The 16491-nt window shown below is 39.2% G+C and overlaps 1 protein-coding gene across 3 annotated transcripts; it reads left to right on the forward strand.

Annotated features, from left to right (window-relative positions):
• Window positions 1-6785: 6785 nt before the first annotated feature.
• Window positions 6786-8488, forward strand: LOC147900643 (uncharacterized). 3 transcript variants are annotated; one of them, XR_015541168.1, is made up of 4 exons: window positions 6786-7191; window positions 7302-7677; window positions 7772-8052; window positions 8183-8488. XR_015541168.1 is itself a non-coding variant. In XM_087376000.1 (4 exons), the coding sequence occupies exons 1-3, from the start codon at window positions 6835-6837 to the stop codon at window positions 7951-7953; spliced, it is 915 nt and encodes a 304-aa protein (XP_087232126.1). In that variant the 5' UTR covers window positions 6786-6834; the 3' UTR covers window positions 7954-7981; window positions 8183-8488. The 3 variants fall into 3 exon arrangements, 2 of the variants coding, with proteins under 2 accessions (XP_087232126.1, XP_087232125.1); XM_087376000.1 differs by having other exon boundaries at window positions 7772-7981; XM_087375999.1 differs by having other exon boundaries at window positions 7772-7977.
• The last annotated feature ends 8003 nt before the right edge of the window (window positions 8489-16491 follow it).

Here is a 16491-nt window from a genome sequence, read left to right on the forward strand (position 1 = left end):
CTTAATTACGCAGATCCCAACGGTGAAGACATGCGCCTTGACTAGATAAATCTACAGCACGAAGCATTCTAAAAGTTAACGGTCGGATGTTGAGATATAGTGCCTCCAATGGTCAGGCCATAAGAGAGCTCAAACAAAATGAAGGTGATGAAGAAGATGAAATCTTGGGTTCTAGGTGACTCTAGGAGCTAGGAAGGATCAACCTGGCTTTGATACCAAATGAAGAGGTGAGTGGGATAAAAGAGGTGCATCATGGCCAGGAGTGAGAACACATGAGATATAGAAATGAGTGTTCTCTTGATTGTGAGAGAGGTGACTCTCTCTTATAGAAATGGGAAGAGGGTGGCCTAGATCATAGGCACCTTCCCTACATGAGTGGCAATCAGCCCCTACATCAGTGGGACTAGCCTAAATCAAAGGAACCTCCCATGTGGGGGCCTTTGTGCTTACATCATCACTTAGGTCACACACTAGACACCTCATAGCACTAGATGTGCCTCTACACCACACACACACACACACACACACACACATGTGACTCCCCTAGATGCACACATGCACCATAGAGCAAGCCCTTGACCATAGTTATCCCAACAGTTAGCCCAACCAGCTTAGAGAGGGGGGGGGAGGGGGATAATCTACCCTATTGCCAAGTCGTCACTACTATAGCATGCTAAACCTCCTCGCCTATAATAAAGCATTAGGAATGCGGACTCCCTTCTACGAGAGTCCATGTTGAGGCTACTCTAAGTGCATCAATCTAGAAGTAATATGACACCTTCATCCTTGCCAAAAGACATGTGGAAAGACTTTATGCATTGCCTAATCCTCCATGTAGAACTTTTCAAGACTATCTAGCAATCTATCATGTGACTATTGCCCAAAGAAATAGTAGAGCCTACCCAATAGTTGTCTCCCTCTAGGGGTCATGAATAGTAATTGTGAAGATGAACTACTCCTATGTACTATGCTTGACTAAAGGTATTGCTGAGAAAAAAAGTCCAAAAAACCCTACACCCTCCGTAAAACAATAGTTGCCTCCCTCTAGGGGTCATGACTAGTAATTGTGAAGATGAAATATTCCCAAGTACAATGCTTGGCTAAAGGCATTGCCAAGAAAAAAGTTCGAACAACCCTACAACCTCCTTAAAGAAATTGTAAACCATAGTCATAAACACTAAGCTTACCAGTATGATTGTAAACACACAAAATGAACATTATTTCTATCAGATTATGAAATCCAAAAGCCATTACACATGTTAGAGTCACTATCATTTTCAATGAACCATTATTGTTCAAACTTTAGTATGTGAGTGTATTATAGCAATTCAATTTGCAAATACCTACCTCATCAACAAACTATTCTTATTCTAAATTTATCATAGTAATTCCATCTATTGAATCCCAAATAATGATATGTCTTTGTAGTGGAGCTAAACATGCATGAGTAAATTACTGCATTTTACCATAATCTCTACAAAATGTAGTTCCTAGTGAGATGCCTTTAATTTCCATGTGATCTACAAATATTTAATGTTGGACATATTTAAATGGCTATAGAAACATTGAATATGAAATAGCTACAAGAAGATATACATTTAAAAGCTACTTGCATGTAGTCAAAATATGGCTAGGTATTTTATCACATTACTACAAGACTAGAAGTTCAACATAAAAACAAACAATTTGAAGTGTTGGGTCTCATGACACAATTGTGATAAAAGTACCAACAATCACACCACAAGGAAAGAAAGAAATACAAAAATGTATCTGACACACTAACTAAGAATGCATCATATAGACATAAGAGAATCGACAAAATGTTATAAAACTTAGAACCTTGAAAACCAAAAACTAAATAATGATGAAAGTTTGACCTGCCATATACACGATTCTACACTACAACAATGAAAGCTACATGCAATACTAGAACAATTCAACCTTGAAAACTTGAAACAAAAAACTAAATTCTAGAACAATTTTGATCTACAACAATCTACCTCTTGCATATCAACAAACCAAGTACAATTATCTAAGGGAAGGACTACAACACCTGAATTTAAAATATAAACACTTCTCAACAAAGATACATGCACATAGAAGTCAAAAACAATAAGTATAAGATTTCTTATAATAATAAAAGAAGAGGAAGGCACCTTTTAGATCAACCATCTCCATGTTAGCGTCAGATACACAAGGGAGAGGTTTGATGAAAATAGCACAACAACGTTGAAAACACACTTGCAAGGTGAGAAAGTCAAAGCAAGCAATGCTTGTGTAGACAAATGCACATTGAAAAGTAGCTCCTAGAAGCCTAGAGGACTCTAGTGCTACTAAAGTCATTGTAATCTACCCCTTTTAAGCATGCAACCAAACAAATGTTGCATGCCATCTTATGGCGCATCCTATAACAAAACCAACTTTCATCTTTATTGGACATAGATGTAGAAAAACTCCTATAATCCAATTGGATTCCATGACTTCCCCTACCTTTGAACATTAGCAAACTACAAACACAAATTGAAGAAAAAAAAATTATAATGGTGGGGCAATTGGGCTTCCCTAATCTATTTGTTACCTTCTCTACTGCCAAAATACCATGGCAAACCTTAGTAGGCTATTTGCAACCATTGCAAAGCACTGCACCAGCGTGAAGTCATCTAACTCTTCCACGAATGCCCTGTTCAGACCCTGTCATGATAGTGCAATACTATGTTCATATATTTCAAGCAATTAAGAACTTCTTAAGGAAGTTTCCTACTACTCTAGGTAAGATTTGTGACTTCTTTCTTGTCACTAAGTTCCAAAACAAAGGAAGCTTGCACAGCCATGGATTGATCTGGATTAAAGGCATGCTAATCCATGGATCTCTATGAACCAAGACATAGAAGAATCTATATCAACACATTACATCATACATCTTGTTGCTTAACCTACCTTGCAAAGAGTTGCAAATGACAAACATAGGAAAACTTGCAAGAATAGACGTATGTGTTTCCATGTCCATCTATGTGAAAAATATAATTTTTACTCCCTATAGAGCATGCAACTCCTGTAAAGATAACTTGAAATGCATATCTTTGTTCCTTTTGGAATCATTTATCTGGCTACTAGATTTTGAAACAACTTCCTCCAACCACTTGGATTGACAGAAGAAGAATACATATGTGGAAACACTTTATAGCCTACATTGCTCTTCAAAAGACACTCAAAAGACATGTTCATGAATACTTTCAAGTTATTTTTGTCAAAACCATGGGCAACTAGAAGCTTATTGTAGTTTATACATGAAGGTTGATAGAGATACAACCAAAGTAGTTACGCTTACTCTATCCAAAAGCTTGCAAAGTAATGCCCTTGTAATGGCAAGTGCTTATGCAAAATTGGTAATGCAATACTAAACACAAAAAACATTAATGCACAACAAGTTGTGTACTTGTCTCTATCATTGTCTCTTACAAGAAACCGTATGGAGTGTCCTACCTTTAATTAGATTTTTTCGCATACAACTCCATGTGGATGACAACACTTTGTGGACCAAAATTTTTATTGTTTGAAAAAAGAGGTTTTCTATTGACATAGCAAAGCCCTTGTCTTTGTTAGTCAGCTTCCATCAAGCTATGTCTTGGTAAGAGGCCCATGCAGGTATGTTGTAATTACATACATGTCCATAGAATAGTGTGGGAAATGCTAATTATTCATAAGATTTGTCTTTGAATATTCTCAATGGTGAGAGTACCTTAGAAGGAGCAACAACTATGGGTTTGTTCTCAAAGTCAGCAAGTTGTTGGCTAGTATATATCACTCACAAAAAAGTATATTTTCAAAGTCCTCTTGCAAAAGGTTACTCAAGTAGTTTTGTGCCTTAGTATGTTGTTCTTCTTGTGAAGCTTGCAAGTTTGATATATGCTCCATCCAAATCAACAAGCTCAGCTGCATTTTATTTTGCTTATATGAAGGATAGTTGGAGAACAGTTCATTCAATGTTCAAAGTGTTAAAGTAGGACGAACAAGATCGCTCATGTAGTTGTGTGCATATTGGAGAATTTTTTTAATTGTGACCATGAATATGGCACCTTCTATAAAAGAATGTGGGAGTACTTGTTGTGCTCTATTAACATCTGCAAAAATACTCACAACACTTCCGCATGGGCCAAATTGGCCCTCTTGGGTCAACTCACGGATTTGTGCAAAAGGTATCCTAAGTGCCACCAAGTGAGCTGCAATGTCATTCAATGTGGATGTGTAGTTATTTTTTGGTGTGAGTGGCATATTTATTATGGAAAGTATTGGGAGCTTATCGTTTTGTATCTGTTTGTGACAAAGAGAACATACACTTTTTTGCTCTAAGGCTATCTCTCGAGTCACTTTTTATGTTGCAACAAGTGTTTGGTTATTGAATTTAGTCTCTTTAATTTGCAAGAGAAGGTTAAGCAACCATTACAAACACACACAAATCTAGGAGAGTCCTCTATCTTTTTTGAACATAAGGCTTGTGTAGTGTTTGGAATTCGTTTGCTTTATGGATTGTTTCTTCCAAAGTGTTGTGGACTTGATTGGTTCTTTGAGTTGGTATGAGGGGAAGAGAGGAAACGCCATGAACATATTTTCTCTTATTGTAGAAGCCATTCTAATCCTATATATATTTTTGTCAATTACTTGGAGAGTCTATCTTTTGTGCAGGTATTGTGCATTGCATGTAGTTGTAATCTCATTTGCAGTCAAACTAGGAGAACTTGTGCCTAGCTTAAGTAGTTGTGTGTGATGCTCCTTTGTCCACACAACATATGACTGTTTTTGTTAAATTAGAACCAATGGAATTGTAGTTCGAGGTGCACAATATTCATTAAGTAAAAGAACATGATTGGAATATATTTCATGTAGGCCCACCTCGAATAACTTGCATACTTTTCACTCCATCAAAACATAGTTAAGTGATGTGTTGTTGAATGCATTTGAGAAATGTATCAAAGAATTACAGGCCAAAGATCTAGAAGTAGAGCTCGTATTACCTAGTTGAGAAATGTGTTCTTGGACACTGCATATGGATAGAACTGAAAGCAAGGATGCGCGAGGGTGTGGCATTAAGGCTTGGCTTTAAAACATATGTATTGTGTTGAATTTTCTTATCAAATCCTTCCTTTTTTCAATATCGAATCCACAAAGATATCCAATATGATCATGTTTTTCTATGCTAACTTACTTTTTTCCTAAGTCGTTTGCAAAGTGTGAGGAAATATGATTGTGGAGACAATGTTTCTTCAATATTCAAGAAGTGATAAACACAATGCAAAGAACTAAAGAACCCCATTTGTTTGTAGAAGATGGAAAGTGTAGTGCTATTCGAACAAGAATTTTACATCAAATGTTTGGCTCAAATGCCATTATGACGCCTTGAACGATTGATGATGATTTCTTCCATATCCAAAATGTGAATAAGAACAATATAAAGAAACAAGAACATGATTTGCTCATAAAAGACAAAAACAATAGTACTATTCAACCTCCATTGGATTTTGTGTCGAGAAGAATGAGCACGAAGCACGCTTTCTACATGGAGGTTCAAAAACAGAGTATCAAGGCAGAGGATGTTGTCAATGTGGTTTCGTCATTGAACAGATACTTTTGTCCCCTCACATAACAAGATATGCCCTTTAAGGAAGGCACCTGTACAATTTGCTATACTACATCGCATGAATACCAATATGGTCATGCACAATTGTTGCGACTCACTCTTGAGCCACCTCAATAATCGTGCTAATGTTCAATCAACTACCCATTAAGGTTTGTGAAATGCATAATGTTGTAAACCTACAAGCATTGATAAAATTTTTGAGTTAGTAAGTTTGCATCAAAACACTTAAACACAAAAGGGGATCAAGATTTACCTCGACCATAACCAAGGTCAAATACTTGCTTATGAAGGCATTCTTCAAATCATCCCTTGTCTTTCCTTTTGGAATGTCCCCTAAAATTGTAAAGTCTGATGCACCAAGAATGTAATTTTCTTAAGAACATACATCACAATGCCATTTTCATTGTATTCTTGGACTAGCCTTAACAAGGTGTTCTTGCATTCATTTACAAAAGAAACTGCAACAAACGAAGAAGTAAGAAGACATCAAAAGCATCATGTGACACAAAGCAGGTCCTAGTGTGGTTGTACTTATAACTTTGTGATCTTGATTGTGTTGATTGTTTGGAATCACAATTTGATCCGATGAATCACCATCTGTGTTGACTTTTAGAATAAACATCGGTGAATGCTTTAATAACAATGAATCTTTGCTTAGTGAAAGCAGCTCCAAAACGATGTGCAAACATAAGGTAGTGCTCGTTATATAGAGCTTCCATTCGTGTCATATTTATTTAGCATGTGCTCGTCAGATGCTTGCTTGTGAAAAACTTAAAACTTCTAGCTAAAAATTTCTAAATGCGCATTAGAAGTGAAGCAAATCTCCACCGAAGTATTCTTAACTTGCAGATAATCCTTTAAACCTCCACCTAAATATTCCAATTTGGAACGCACAGCTAAAGGAAATCTCTAAAGCTCTGACAACGCATGCGAAGTAATCACAAATTCTTAATGTGCATGAATCAATCCATGTAGTCAATAGTTATCGGTCGTCAATAATCATATCGATATGGTTAAACCGAATCCATAAACAATCTGAGTTCTTAGTTGCCCTCTTGAATGCATGCAAAGTTGAACGAAAATACTTTCAAGGAAATAATTTTCCGTGGTAGTCTTAGAGGCCAAAAAGCCTCAATTGTCAAACCAAACGCTGGTGTTAAAGCTGACAGGGAACAGATTCGCCCTATTCCCTGCTGGCAATGCTTCTCGCCGCTTGTTCACTATCCCTGGCAACTGCCTGTGGCCGCACTGCCCCTGCCACGTCGCCCCCACAATCAACACTATGGCGCCATCAAATTTCTCTTTGCGGTTCTCAACGATGGAGGGCAGCCAGATGTTCTTGCAGTAGACGCAATGGGAGCGAAGAGGATGGACGATGGGATTTGGATGGCGAGCTCGATAAAATCATCAATGATGAAGAGTCGAAGGCTCTTTTAAAGGATTTAAATGCTGCAGCTGAGCGCGTCGCAGCAGCGAAGATGGAACTCGATGACCTAGAGAAACTTACTGGAAGGATGAATGCATCCATCGAGAGCTTCGATGCTGCTGATTCACTGGTATAAAGCAGAATTTGAGTCTGAAGCTTTTGTTGATTCAATTTCCCAATGCTTTTGCGCAGCTACAGAATACGGTTGTTCTAAAAGCTGGGATGCCCGTTTAAATGAAGGTTGCAGAATATGAAAGGGAGGTTTTTGCAGCAGAAGGTGATGTAAGCATGGCTGAGCTTGCTCTTGTGAAAGCACGCGCTGGTACCAGTGTTCAGGATATGTTAAGAAAATGGGAAGTCGGAGCTGTTGATGAAGATATTGAGCGGATCGAGTCGGGTAAGGCGGCTACAGTATCTGCCTTTGTTGGCCTAATTGCAAGCTTGCCATGGTCGATCGCCATGGTGGGTGACCTTGGAGCAGAGGTGATTGTCAGTGCAGGTTTAGTTTTTACAAGTTGCGCATTGTTTGGTGTAACCTACCGATACGGAGTAAGGCGTGACCTTGGAAACACGCAGCTGAAGGCTGGCTGTGCCGCAGCTTTTGCATTAGTCAGAGGTATAACACGTATTTTGATGTTCAAGGAGACTTAAGCAAGTGAGGAGTGGCACTCATGGTTGACAAGCGAAGCATTGTTTTTGGCTGCGTGCAGGTCTCAGTCAAATTGATGGTACAATAATGCTGTTTGGGCTGGGGGAAGGAGCTGAGCAGAAGCTTTTTCAGTACTGCCTATTTGCTGGAGAGAGTTTTTTCATCTTCTGTTTCGCAGCAATCACGCTAGATTATTGTTTTCAACAAGGAATCATTAGTCCTTTTCCTTCAAGACGAGAATAGCAGCTTTGAAGGAAAGCCTTTCCAGTCGGTATTCTTTGCACATTTCAATGTTCCTTTTTTTGGGGGGGGGTTCCAAGCAGTGCTCTTCATTTCTTAACGGTAGTCTTTGCACATTCAAAGTTCTTTTTTGAAAAAATTCAATCGATTGCTCGTGATATTTCCAAGAAGAGAACGTCACTTTTAACCTCAAGGTGGCGTATGATTCTGTTTCTGTCGGTGATTTTGTCAGCGTGAACGAGGATGAGCAGAAGTCCAGAGGGTGCAAGGAAAGGGTAACAAGGAGGGATAAATTGTCGAGTATACAGAAATCTGAAGCTTGTGCAGAATATATGTTATGCGTGACGGAGTCTCTGTAGCTAGATTAGAAAGAAAAAAATCGGACAAGCTTGTGTTAAACCTGCTTTTAAGCGAATCAAGCAAGAAAAACTTTGCCTGATCTTGTAGCAATGCTGATTTAGAGGTGCGTAAGCATATAATGCTCGTTTGAACTGACATAAGTGGTCAACCTGTGTTTTGGACACATACACACACATTTCACACAAAACATTTATCTTAACAGATATATAAACCTTTAAATTAAAGGGTTTCTTTGAAATTTTGCAGGTTTTAAAACCTTCTATTTTCAAATTTGAAGGTTTAACATCCAAAGTTTGCCATTCAGCTGACATTAAGCCTCGTTTTCCTTGTGAACACTAGATACACACTAAGCCAGTCCGTGATGCTCGGAAGTTGCCTTAATGTGTTATGAAAAGAATCCCTTCACCTTACAATCTTACTTACGTAAGGCTTTTCTTTTTAAATGTATAACTACAATATACAACTCCAATCAACATAATACCAAGGACGACATTTTCCTATTTTTTATTTTAAAGATGCCATGTTTTTTTAAGTGTACTTTAAAGAGACTCTATCTAAGGTTGGCTTAGCGTAACTCAATCTATCTATCACTTGGCCAAGGCCCACCAAGCTACCCTATCATAGTGTTGATGCAAGCACGTGAACTAATGTTGTGAAGAGCAAGGAGAGGGAGGGCAAGGGGGGTGAGGAGGGTGTAGAGGGAAAGGACAAGGGGGGGGTGAAGAGAGAAAGTGGTGCAAGGGGAAGGGGAGGGAGCGATGTGAGGGGAAGGGAAAGGGAGGGAAGGTGGGGAGGCAAGTGAGGGGAAGGGGAAGGGAGGGAGTGAGGCAAGGGGAAGGGAAGGAGGGACAAGTCTAAAGGGAAAGGATGAGAGGGGAGGAGAGGGGAAAGGGAAAGGTGGCGGGAAGAGAGAGGGTGACAAGTGGGACGAAAGGCTAGGGAGGAGCTCTTATGTTGTGGGTGGAGAGAGAGAGAGAGAGAGCATACATTGTAATTTGTGTAGTTGACCTGAGGAGCTAGACTCGTCTTAGGAAGCTTTTCTCTCTTAAGTCTTTTGCTTCCAACCGCCCCATCCAATTCTTGTCACCTCATTGTGAATTTAGATAATTCATCTCAAGTGTGTAGGATGCAAGAAAGGGGTTTGAGACTTTTCAAGGTTTCACTCTTTTTAGGTGGCACTATATGTTTGATGGACATTTGCTCCATAGTATGTTAGATTTATTGCAATTTTGCTCGCATGGCTCCATCACGATGGCCGTAGGGCACGGGCACCACTTACAACAATAATGACGTGAAAGGGTAGCCTTAAATTGCCTCTTTTAAGGCAAGCTATAGGGCAGTCAAGGTGGTTGTGTTGCCTTTTATTATGGGCTGGTTTTAGAAGGCCACCTTTCTTCATATAGGGTGAGTTTATAGGGCATCCCTTTCTCCATATTTTCCATGCTTTCAAATAGTGCGGCCATGGGAGGTTGTCCTTTTCTCCATGTTTTCAAAATAGGGCAGCCATGGTAGACTACCAATGTGTCAGAAATAAGGTGGCTTGCCAAGGTTGCCCTTTTTCTCATTGTGCCCAAAAATAGGCTACTGGTCAAGGTCGTCCTTTTTCTATCTGGTTCAAAATTGGGTTGCCAGTTCACTATTGTTATGAGGATGATAGGGCATTTTGGGTAGATTGCCCTTTTCTTTCAAGAATTGGGGGAAAAATTATAGCATGTCGCCTCTGCTTCAAAGATTCACCCATGTAGTGACTTTGCAATTATTATGTCAAATATCAAATTTAGCTTTAGAAAAAAAAATGGTAATTAAGAGTGTTCAACCCAAAGAAAATACTAAAATGGTAAAATCAAGTGCTACATGTGATTATCCCTCCTTGATTAGGCATCGCTGCCTAGTTTGGGTGGAGGTTATGATTGTAGAGTTATTTCTTGCATATTGGCATGCCCTCAAGCCGGTTTTATTGCATAGTACTTGGTTTGTCTATTCAACTTAACAAACCAATAAACAGAGTATTTGGGCAAAGAAAACAAGAGAACCCTTTCATAGGGACAAAATATCAAAGTTAATTACAAAAATGGAGTTGACTCTCAAACAACTCAACATGAAGAAATACAATGTCCAAGTCAAAGTAGTGAATGCAACAATACGTTTGAGAACTTCAAGTCCCCACATTAAGCTTATATATTCACTTGAAAGTTTTTTTTTTCACTTAAAAGAATTTGACCCAATGCATAGATGAGTTGTTTAAATTTTAAGAGAAACTTTATTTGTGTAGAAGATGGTGTTGCGTTTTCCCAACAAAACCAACAATTATATTTGAATTTAGAGCACCAATAGTTTCTTCATAATTACTTTCTTCAAGTAGCTTCAAGGTAGTCTTTGTAAGCATTTAAAGTATTACGAGTACTTCGAGACCTTGACACCAAAATATTGATGTAAAAGAAGCATGTGTATTAGATGGCATTGGCATTTAGAATAAGGTTCTTAACCCATAGCAAGTTAATTTCTGCAACATGCTCTCATCTACTACATTCATTTGTAGTTCCCCTTTTGCTTCTAATATTGAAGTAATGCGAATTAAGTAGCAATTCTTTTCAATATTGCGACAATGCCATCTCGCATTGGTGTTTAAACTCAATAACCTTCATTGTGCAATAACCTTTTTTTAAATATTTAATATGTCAGCTTGCTCTCTAAGTTTATGGCCTGCAATATACAAATAATGGAGTGAAACAAGAGCTATATTCAAATATGTTTACAATAATTATTGATACGAGATGCATGAGGCCAGCCAACTTAGGTGACAAGAAAAAGCAAGTAAATAAAACATCAGAGAAGTCAACAACGTTAAAAGGCCAAAAAGATAAATGTCATGAAGACAAGTGAATCGTGAGAAAATGCAATAGAAACATGCTACATAAGCATTAGTCAAAGTAAGCAACTGAAAAGGAAAATCAAAGGTCAAGAAGGTCATTCAAAAAGAGAGCAAAAGAGAAGATTACATATGAATGAAAGGCCACAAGAGAAGCCTACATGCACACCTTTGGAGAGTGTGTTTTAAAAGGTCACAAAGAAAGACATGCTCAAACAAGAGAAGTAAAGACATGGTTACAAAGAAAGACAAAATTGCATTTGAATGAATATAGGCTACAAGAAAAAAAAGTGAAATTAAATAGATTATAGATTTGTATTTTTTCAAGGGAGTTTAAAGACCACAATCAAAGACAATTGCAAATGAGTTAAATAGAATAGAAGATAAGTAATGTACTTTGTCCTCTTTACGACTTCCAAGTATATTTTTTCGTCCCTTCACTATCCTTTGTAATCTTTTGTTATTAATAGTCATCTCTTGGCATTGCACAATGAAAATAAGTCACTTTATAGTTCATTATGTCAGTTTATTCATTCACAATACAACATATTAATGAAATAGCTAGATTATGTGTGTGTGTGTGCGCGCGCGTGCGCGTGCATGCGAGGGGGAGAGAGAGAGAGAGAGAGAGAGAGAGAGGGAGAGAGAGAGAGAGAGAGAGTTGTCTAGTTTCTTTTCTAGCATTTTGTACATCTCAAAATGTAGAGTGAGTACAAATGATCCACACTACAAAAAGATAACACATAATATCAGCTTAAATCGGAATTCAATGTAGCAACATTAAGACTTTAAGAAAAGCATGTGGAGAGGCAAAATGAGTGGAGAGTGATGGGATGAAGAGTGGTAGAGGGAGAGGCTGAAGATAGCCAGTGAAGAGGGAGGGGGTGGGGTTGAGCAAAGAAAGAGGGGGAGGGCAGAGGCAGAGGGATAGGAGAATATCTTGTATAGTTTCCAGTGAGCTGCGACTTTATGCAAGAAAAGTCACGAGAAGAGAGAAATGAGAGCAGCTTAGAAAGCTTGAACAGTGATGGCTCAAGTAGCTTGAGCCAGTGGGAGAGTAGAGGTGGAGAAGGGGATGTGAAGGGCAGGGCAACGAGGGAGGTGACAAGGGAGATAGGGTGGCAGAAATCAATTAGGACTTAGGTTAATCAAGCATAGAATTAATTTCTCCTTCTCTCAAGTAGCAACCTCTCCACCGGAACCTGTCACGCACCCTCCTAGAATTTTCTTCACAAAATTAGGGATCGGATGCAAGTGATTCAAGATAAGAATCGTCATTAGATAGATAGATATGAATTTGTGAAGATAGTAGAGCCATTAGTTAGATTAGATAGATAGATAATCATTTTTCACAAGGAACTATGACACTAACAACTTGCAACCTCTCATTCTCTATATTGTCATTGTGAGCTACTACCAAAGCAAATTGGGACTTACATTGGGGAGATAAAAAATCATAGAAAAGCTTTGCCTTAAAATTTAAATAGGTGAAAACAAGATGCACCAACAAATAAAGTTGGAAATAGGTTGGGACTCCTGCTTGCTGTCTGCCCTCGCCCTCCCTATGCTTTCCTTTTGGCTAGTCTCCACCTCTGCGCTTCTAGCCTCACTCAACCTTTGCTCACCATTGGTTGGCCCATAGCCTTACCATCGTTCAATTTTCCCCTTTTCCCTCAAGCTAGAGCTGTGCATTGTTTGAAGCAAGAGACATGCATACAGCAACCTACGAGGACTGTTGTAGCTCGTTAAGGCGCCTTGCTATGAGCTCACGTCGGGCTAGAGTTTTAGCAACCACACTCCGTTTGGGGGCTCTACAATCATTTTGGTTGGCCCGGGATCCCAAGGTTTTAGTGTTGGGATTAGTTGGTGTGATGATTCATCAATTGATTGTAACAACTAACACAATTGGTGACTTGAGTACAGATGATGAGTTGGATAACGAGGAACAAAGATGGTGAAGGTGATTTGGATTGATTGAAGTATCCAATGGCTGTGAAAGGCCATGGATCATATTGTAAAGTAATGAATTTTAAGCCATGGGTTAATTTATTTTATTAATTGTGGATGAGGGCATATAAATCCTTGTGATATTTTAAGCTTGTGGAGCTACTTTCATAAGTTTTGAAGTGGCTAAATTCATTATCTCTTGGTTAATGAGAGCTTAAGATCTCTTGAAGAAATTTTTTGACCATGATGATACTTGATGAATATCCAAGAGATTACTCTTCACATCTCTACTTGTTGACTCAGATAGTCAAATACTCAACTGAGGTCAGTTGCAATCCAAGCAAGAGGGATGTTACAGAATTGTATTTCCAATATTTCTTGCTATGGAAATTATTCTATTTTAGTCAAGTGACACTATGGCAAAGTATTCCATAGGAGCACACCGGACGCGGCGAGGGTCCTAGTGGATGCTTTGTGGGGTTTAGTTGGGGACGCCTAACTACTTGTGTTTTGCCAGGCTAGATGGTTAGTATTGTGGGTGATTCCATGTTAATACTAATGTTGCTAGTGTTATTGGTGTTATTGCAATCGGTCGCAAGGTGTGTATTTTGATGTCTTTATATCAAGCGTACAATTGTGTTGGGATTAGTTGGTATGATGATTCATTAATTGATTGTAACAACTAACACAATTGGTGACTTGAGTACAGATGATGAGTTGGATAACGAGGAACAGAGATGGTGAAGGTGATTTGGATTGATTGAAGTATCCAATGGCCATCAAAGGCCATGGGCCATATTGTAAAGTAATGAATTTTAAGCTGTGGGCTAATTTATTTTATTAATTGTGGATGAGGCATATTAAGCCTTGTGATATTTTAAGTTTGTGGAGCTATGTTGAGCAATCCCTCTAATTGTGGACAAGGGATGCTTTTGGATGTACTATTATTGGCTCTTTGCTTTTTGGAATTACAATTATAAATACTCTAGATGGGAAGCAAGAGCCACCATCTAGGGGGGGCGAATTGGACCCCATCCAGTGTCACTCTCTCTTTCTCTTCTCTTCCTCACTTGTTTCTTGGTTCTTGGTTTCTATGTTTTTGGTAAATCTTGAATTTGTGAGCATGTCTGATTTTTAGTTTTCGTAACACTAACCTTTACCTCATGCCCTCGGACAGCTGTGCCCTCTCCCCCAGCCTCTTCCTTGCTTCAGTAGTCCAATACCCCCTTTTGTATGACACGGACTTTTTGTGGGTGCCAAGGGGAGGCGTTTCATCCTCTTAGCTTTTGCTCCATGACTATGTGCTTGGCTCCCTTTGCCGAGGAACTTTTGGAGGCTAGGGTCGTGAAACTACCTTGAGATTCCAAACTTGTATTCTATGCCTCTAGAGTTGACAGTTTTTAATCCTCCACCTCCAAAAGGGGGTTCAATTAGTATGGTTTGCTCTCATACACATCCTTTTTTGGGTTCATCGGTTTGCCTTCATGGCCGTTTTGAAGAGGACACCAACGATGTTTGATGCCATAATGGAGGTCTCAGTTGTATTATATGATGGATAAGTGGATGGGCCTATAGGGGTTGAATTTGTGGTGCTTTTGCTCATTTTCAACTCAGCTTTACCTTAGAGAGGCTGAGCTTAGGTTTGGCTGTAGGAATGATTCTCATGCTGCCTAAGATAGTGCTGACGAGGTGCTGACACACCTACATTAGCTTCAACAGTGTGCTAAGTTGTTTGTTCTAAATATCCCCTTCGTGCTATAATGAGCATGGAAGGTAGGTATTGAACAACTCATGACCTTAGTACACTGGTGCACAGATATAGATTACTGTCACTCTAAACCCCCATTGAAGTCACAGAGGTATGATTCTCAAGAGCAGGTTCCCATCCATAGGGGATACTTGTCTTCTACCACCCCCCAATAGTAGTCAGCCACAATAAAACTGATACTTCGATAAGAGATGCAGAAAGAAATAGTAGTACATGAGGTAGATTTTATTTTGATTTAAGAGCACATATTTTTAATGGCAGCACATATTCGACATCGACACCACCTTCTCCCTAGGGAGGGCCCAGAGGTGTGGTCCCCAGCAATAGATTGGAGTGGCAAAGTCTGCATATGAGTCTCCTATGTAGTGGCGGAGAGATCTTTGATCAAGGAAAGCTCATCACAAGTCATGCAATTTGGATGGGTCTTCATGCTGGTGAGTCCAAGATCGGGATCCTAAATGTGTGTATGCACCCACCTGTAGCAGACATCGCCCTACTTATTAGAGGCGATTGACAGAATGCCTCACAGATGACTCCTAGAGGATTGTTGGAGGTGAATTAAATAATCTAGACTTCATGGAGGATAAGCAAGGAGGAGTCTCTTTTGCAGAGATGCTAACTGTGGATAGGAGCACTAGGAAGCAACTCATCTTGTGATGAGTGTGGAGACACCTGGAGAGAGGTAGAGTTTACTAGCCCCCCTAGTAGCTTGCATTTTTATTTTGGTCAGAGAAGGCAGTATGGCTTCCTAGAGCCTTGATAAATTTTATGTTGGGGATTGGGCACTACACAAGGGAGGTTCCATGGGCATTTTATAGGCACCATGATGTTAGATCTCTCTTATTGTACTTCATTTAGAGCAACCCTACCTTAGACTACCCCAAAAGGGGATCCGCATTCCAAATGATATCTTGCAAGAGGTAGAGGTGCAGCAAGCAATAGCCTAGATTTGGAGGCAGCTAGAGTGGGGGCCCAGAGACTACTGGGTGCCTTGGGTATGCAATTTAGTGGAGCATCTAGGAACTACAGTCCTAGGCCCTTTAGCAATAGGAGAGAGTGCTGCGGTGTGACCTATCATCCATCGAGGGACTTAGAGAGTAGGACCTTGATTCCTAGTGGCTCAATGATCAATATGAGAGCATGCGGCTTGACTTGCAAGCCACAAAGGTCTATCGGGAAAAGTTGTCATACCACTCCTACTCTAAGTTGCATTAATTCGTCTGATTTTTTTTTTAAAATTCAAAAAATCAACTAAGATCATTTTTTCTCGATTTAGATGTTTTATGCTATTTTATTTGTACAAATAAACGAGTATTCATATGAATAATTTTACTAGAAATGAAGACTTAATTTGGTGGTTTTTCTGTTGTGAATGAAGCCACCCCACTAGCATTGGATGCCTGATTGATTTATTGAAGGATACTCATGATTACTTAGACATGTGAACAGTCTGGCATGTGATTAATTTGGCACGAATTTGACGGAATAGCTCAACTAAAAAATAGCAATTAAAGGCAACACATGATTATTTGAATGCATGCATGAAAGTGTAATTGAAGTTTGATTCCATCCATTGCAATGGTTTACATGGAATAAC

This window comes from Dipteris shenzhenensis, chromosome 6 (assembly GCF_047967505.1).
Source record: "Dipteris shenzhenensis isolate YYH24624 ecotype China chromosome 6, Dip_SZ_1.0, whole genome shotgun sequence".
Taxonomy (NCBI): Eukaryota; Viridiplantae; Streptophyta; class Polypodiopsida; order Gleicheniales; family Dipteridaceae; genus Dipteris; species Dipteris shenzhenensis.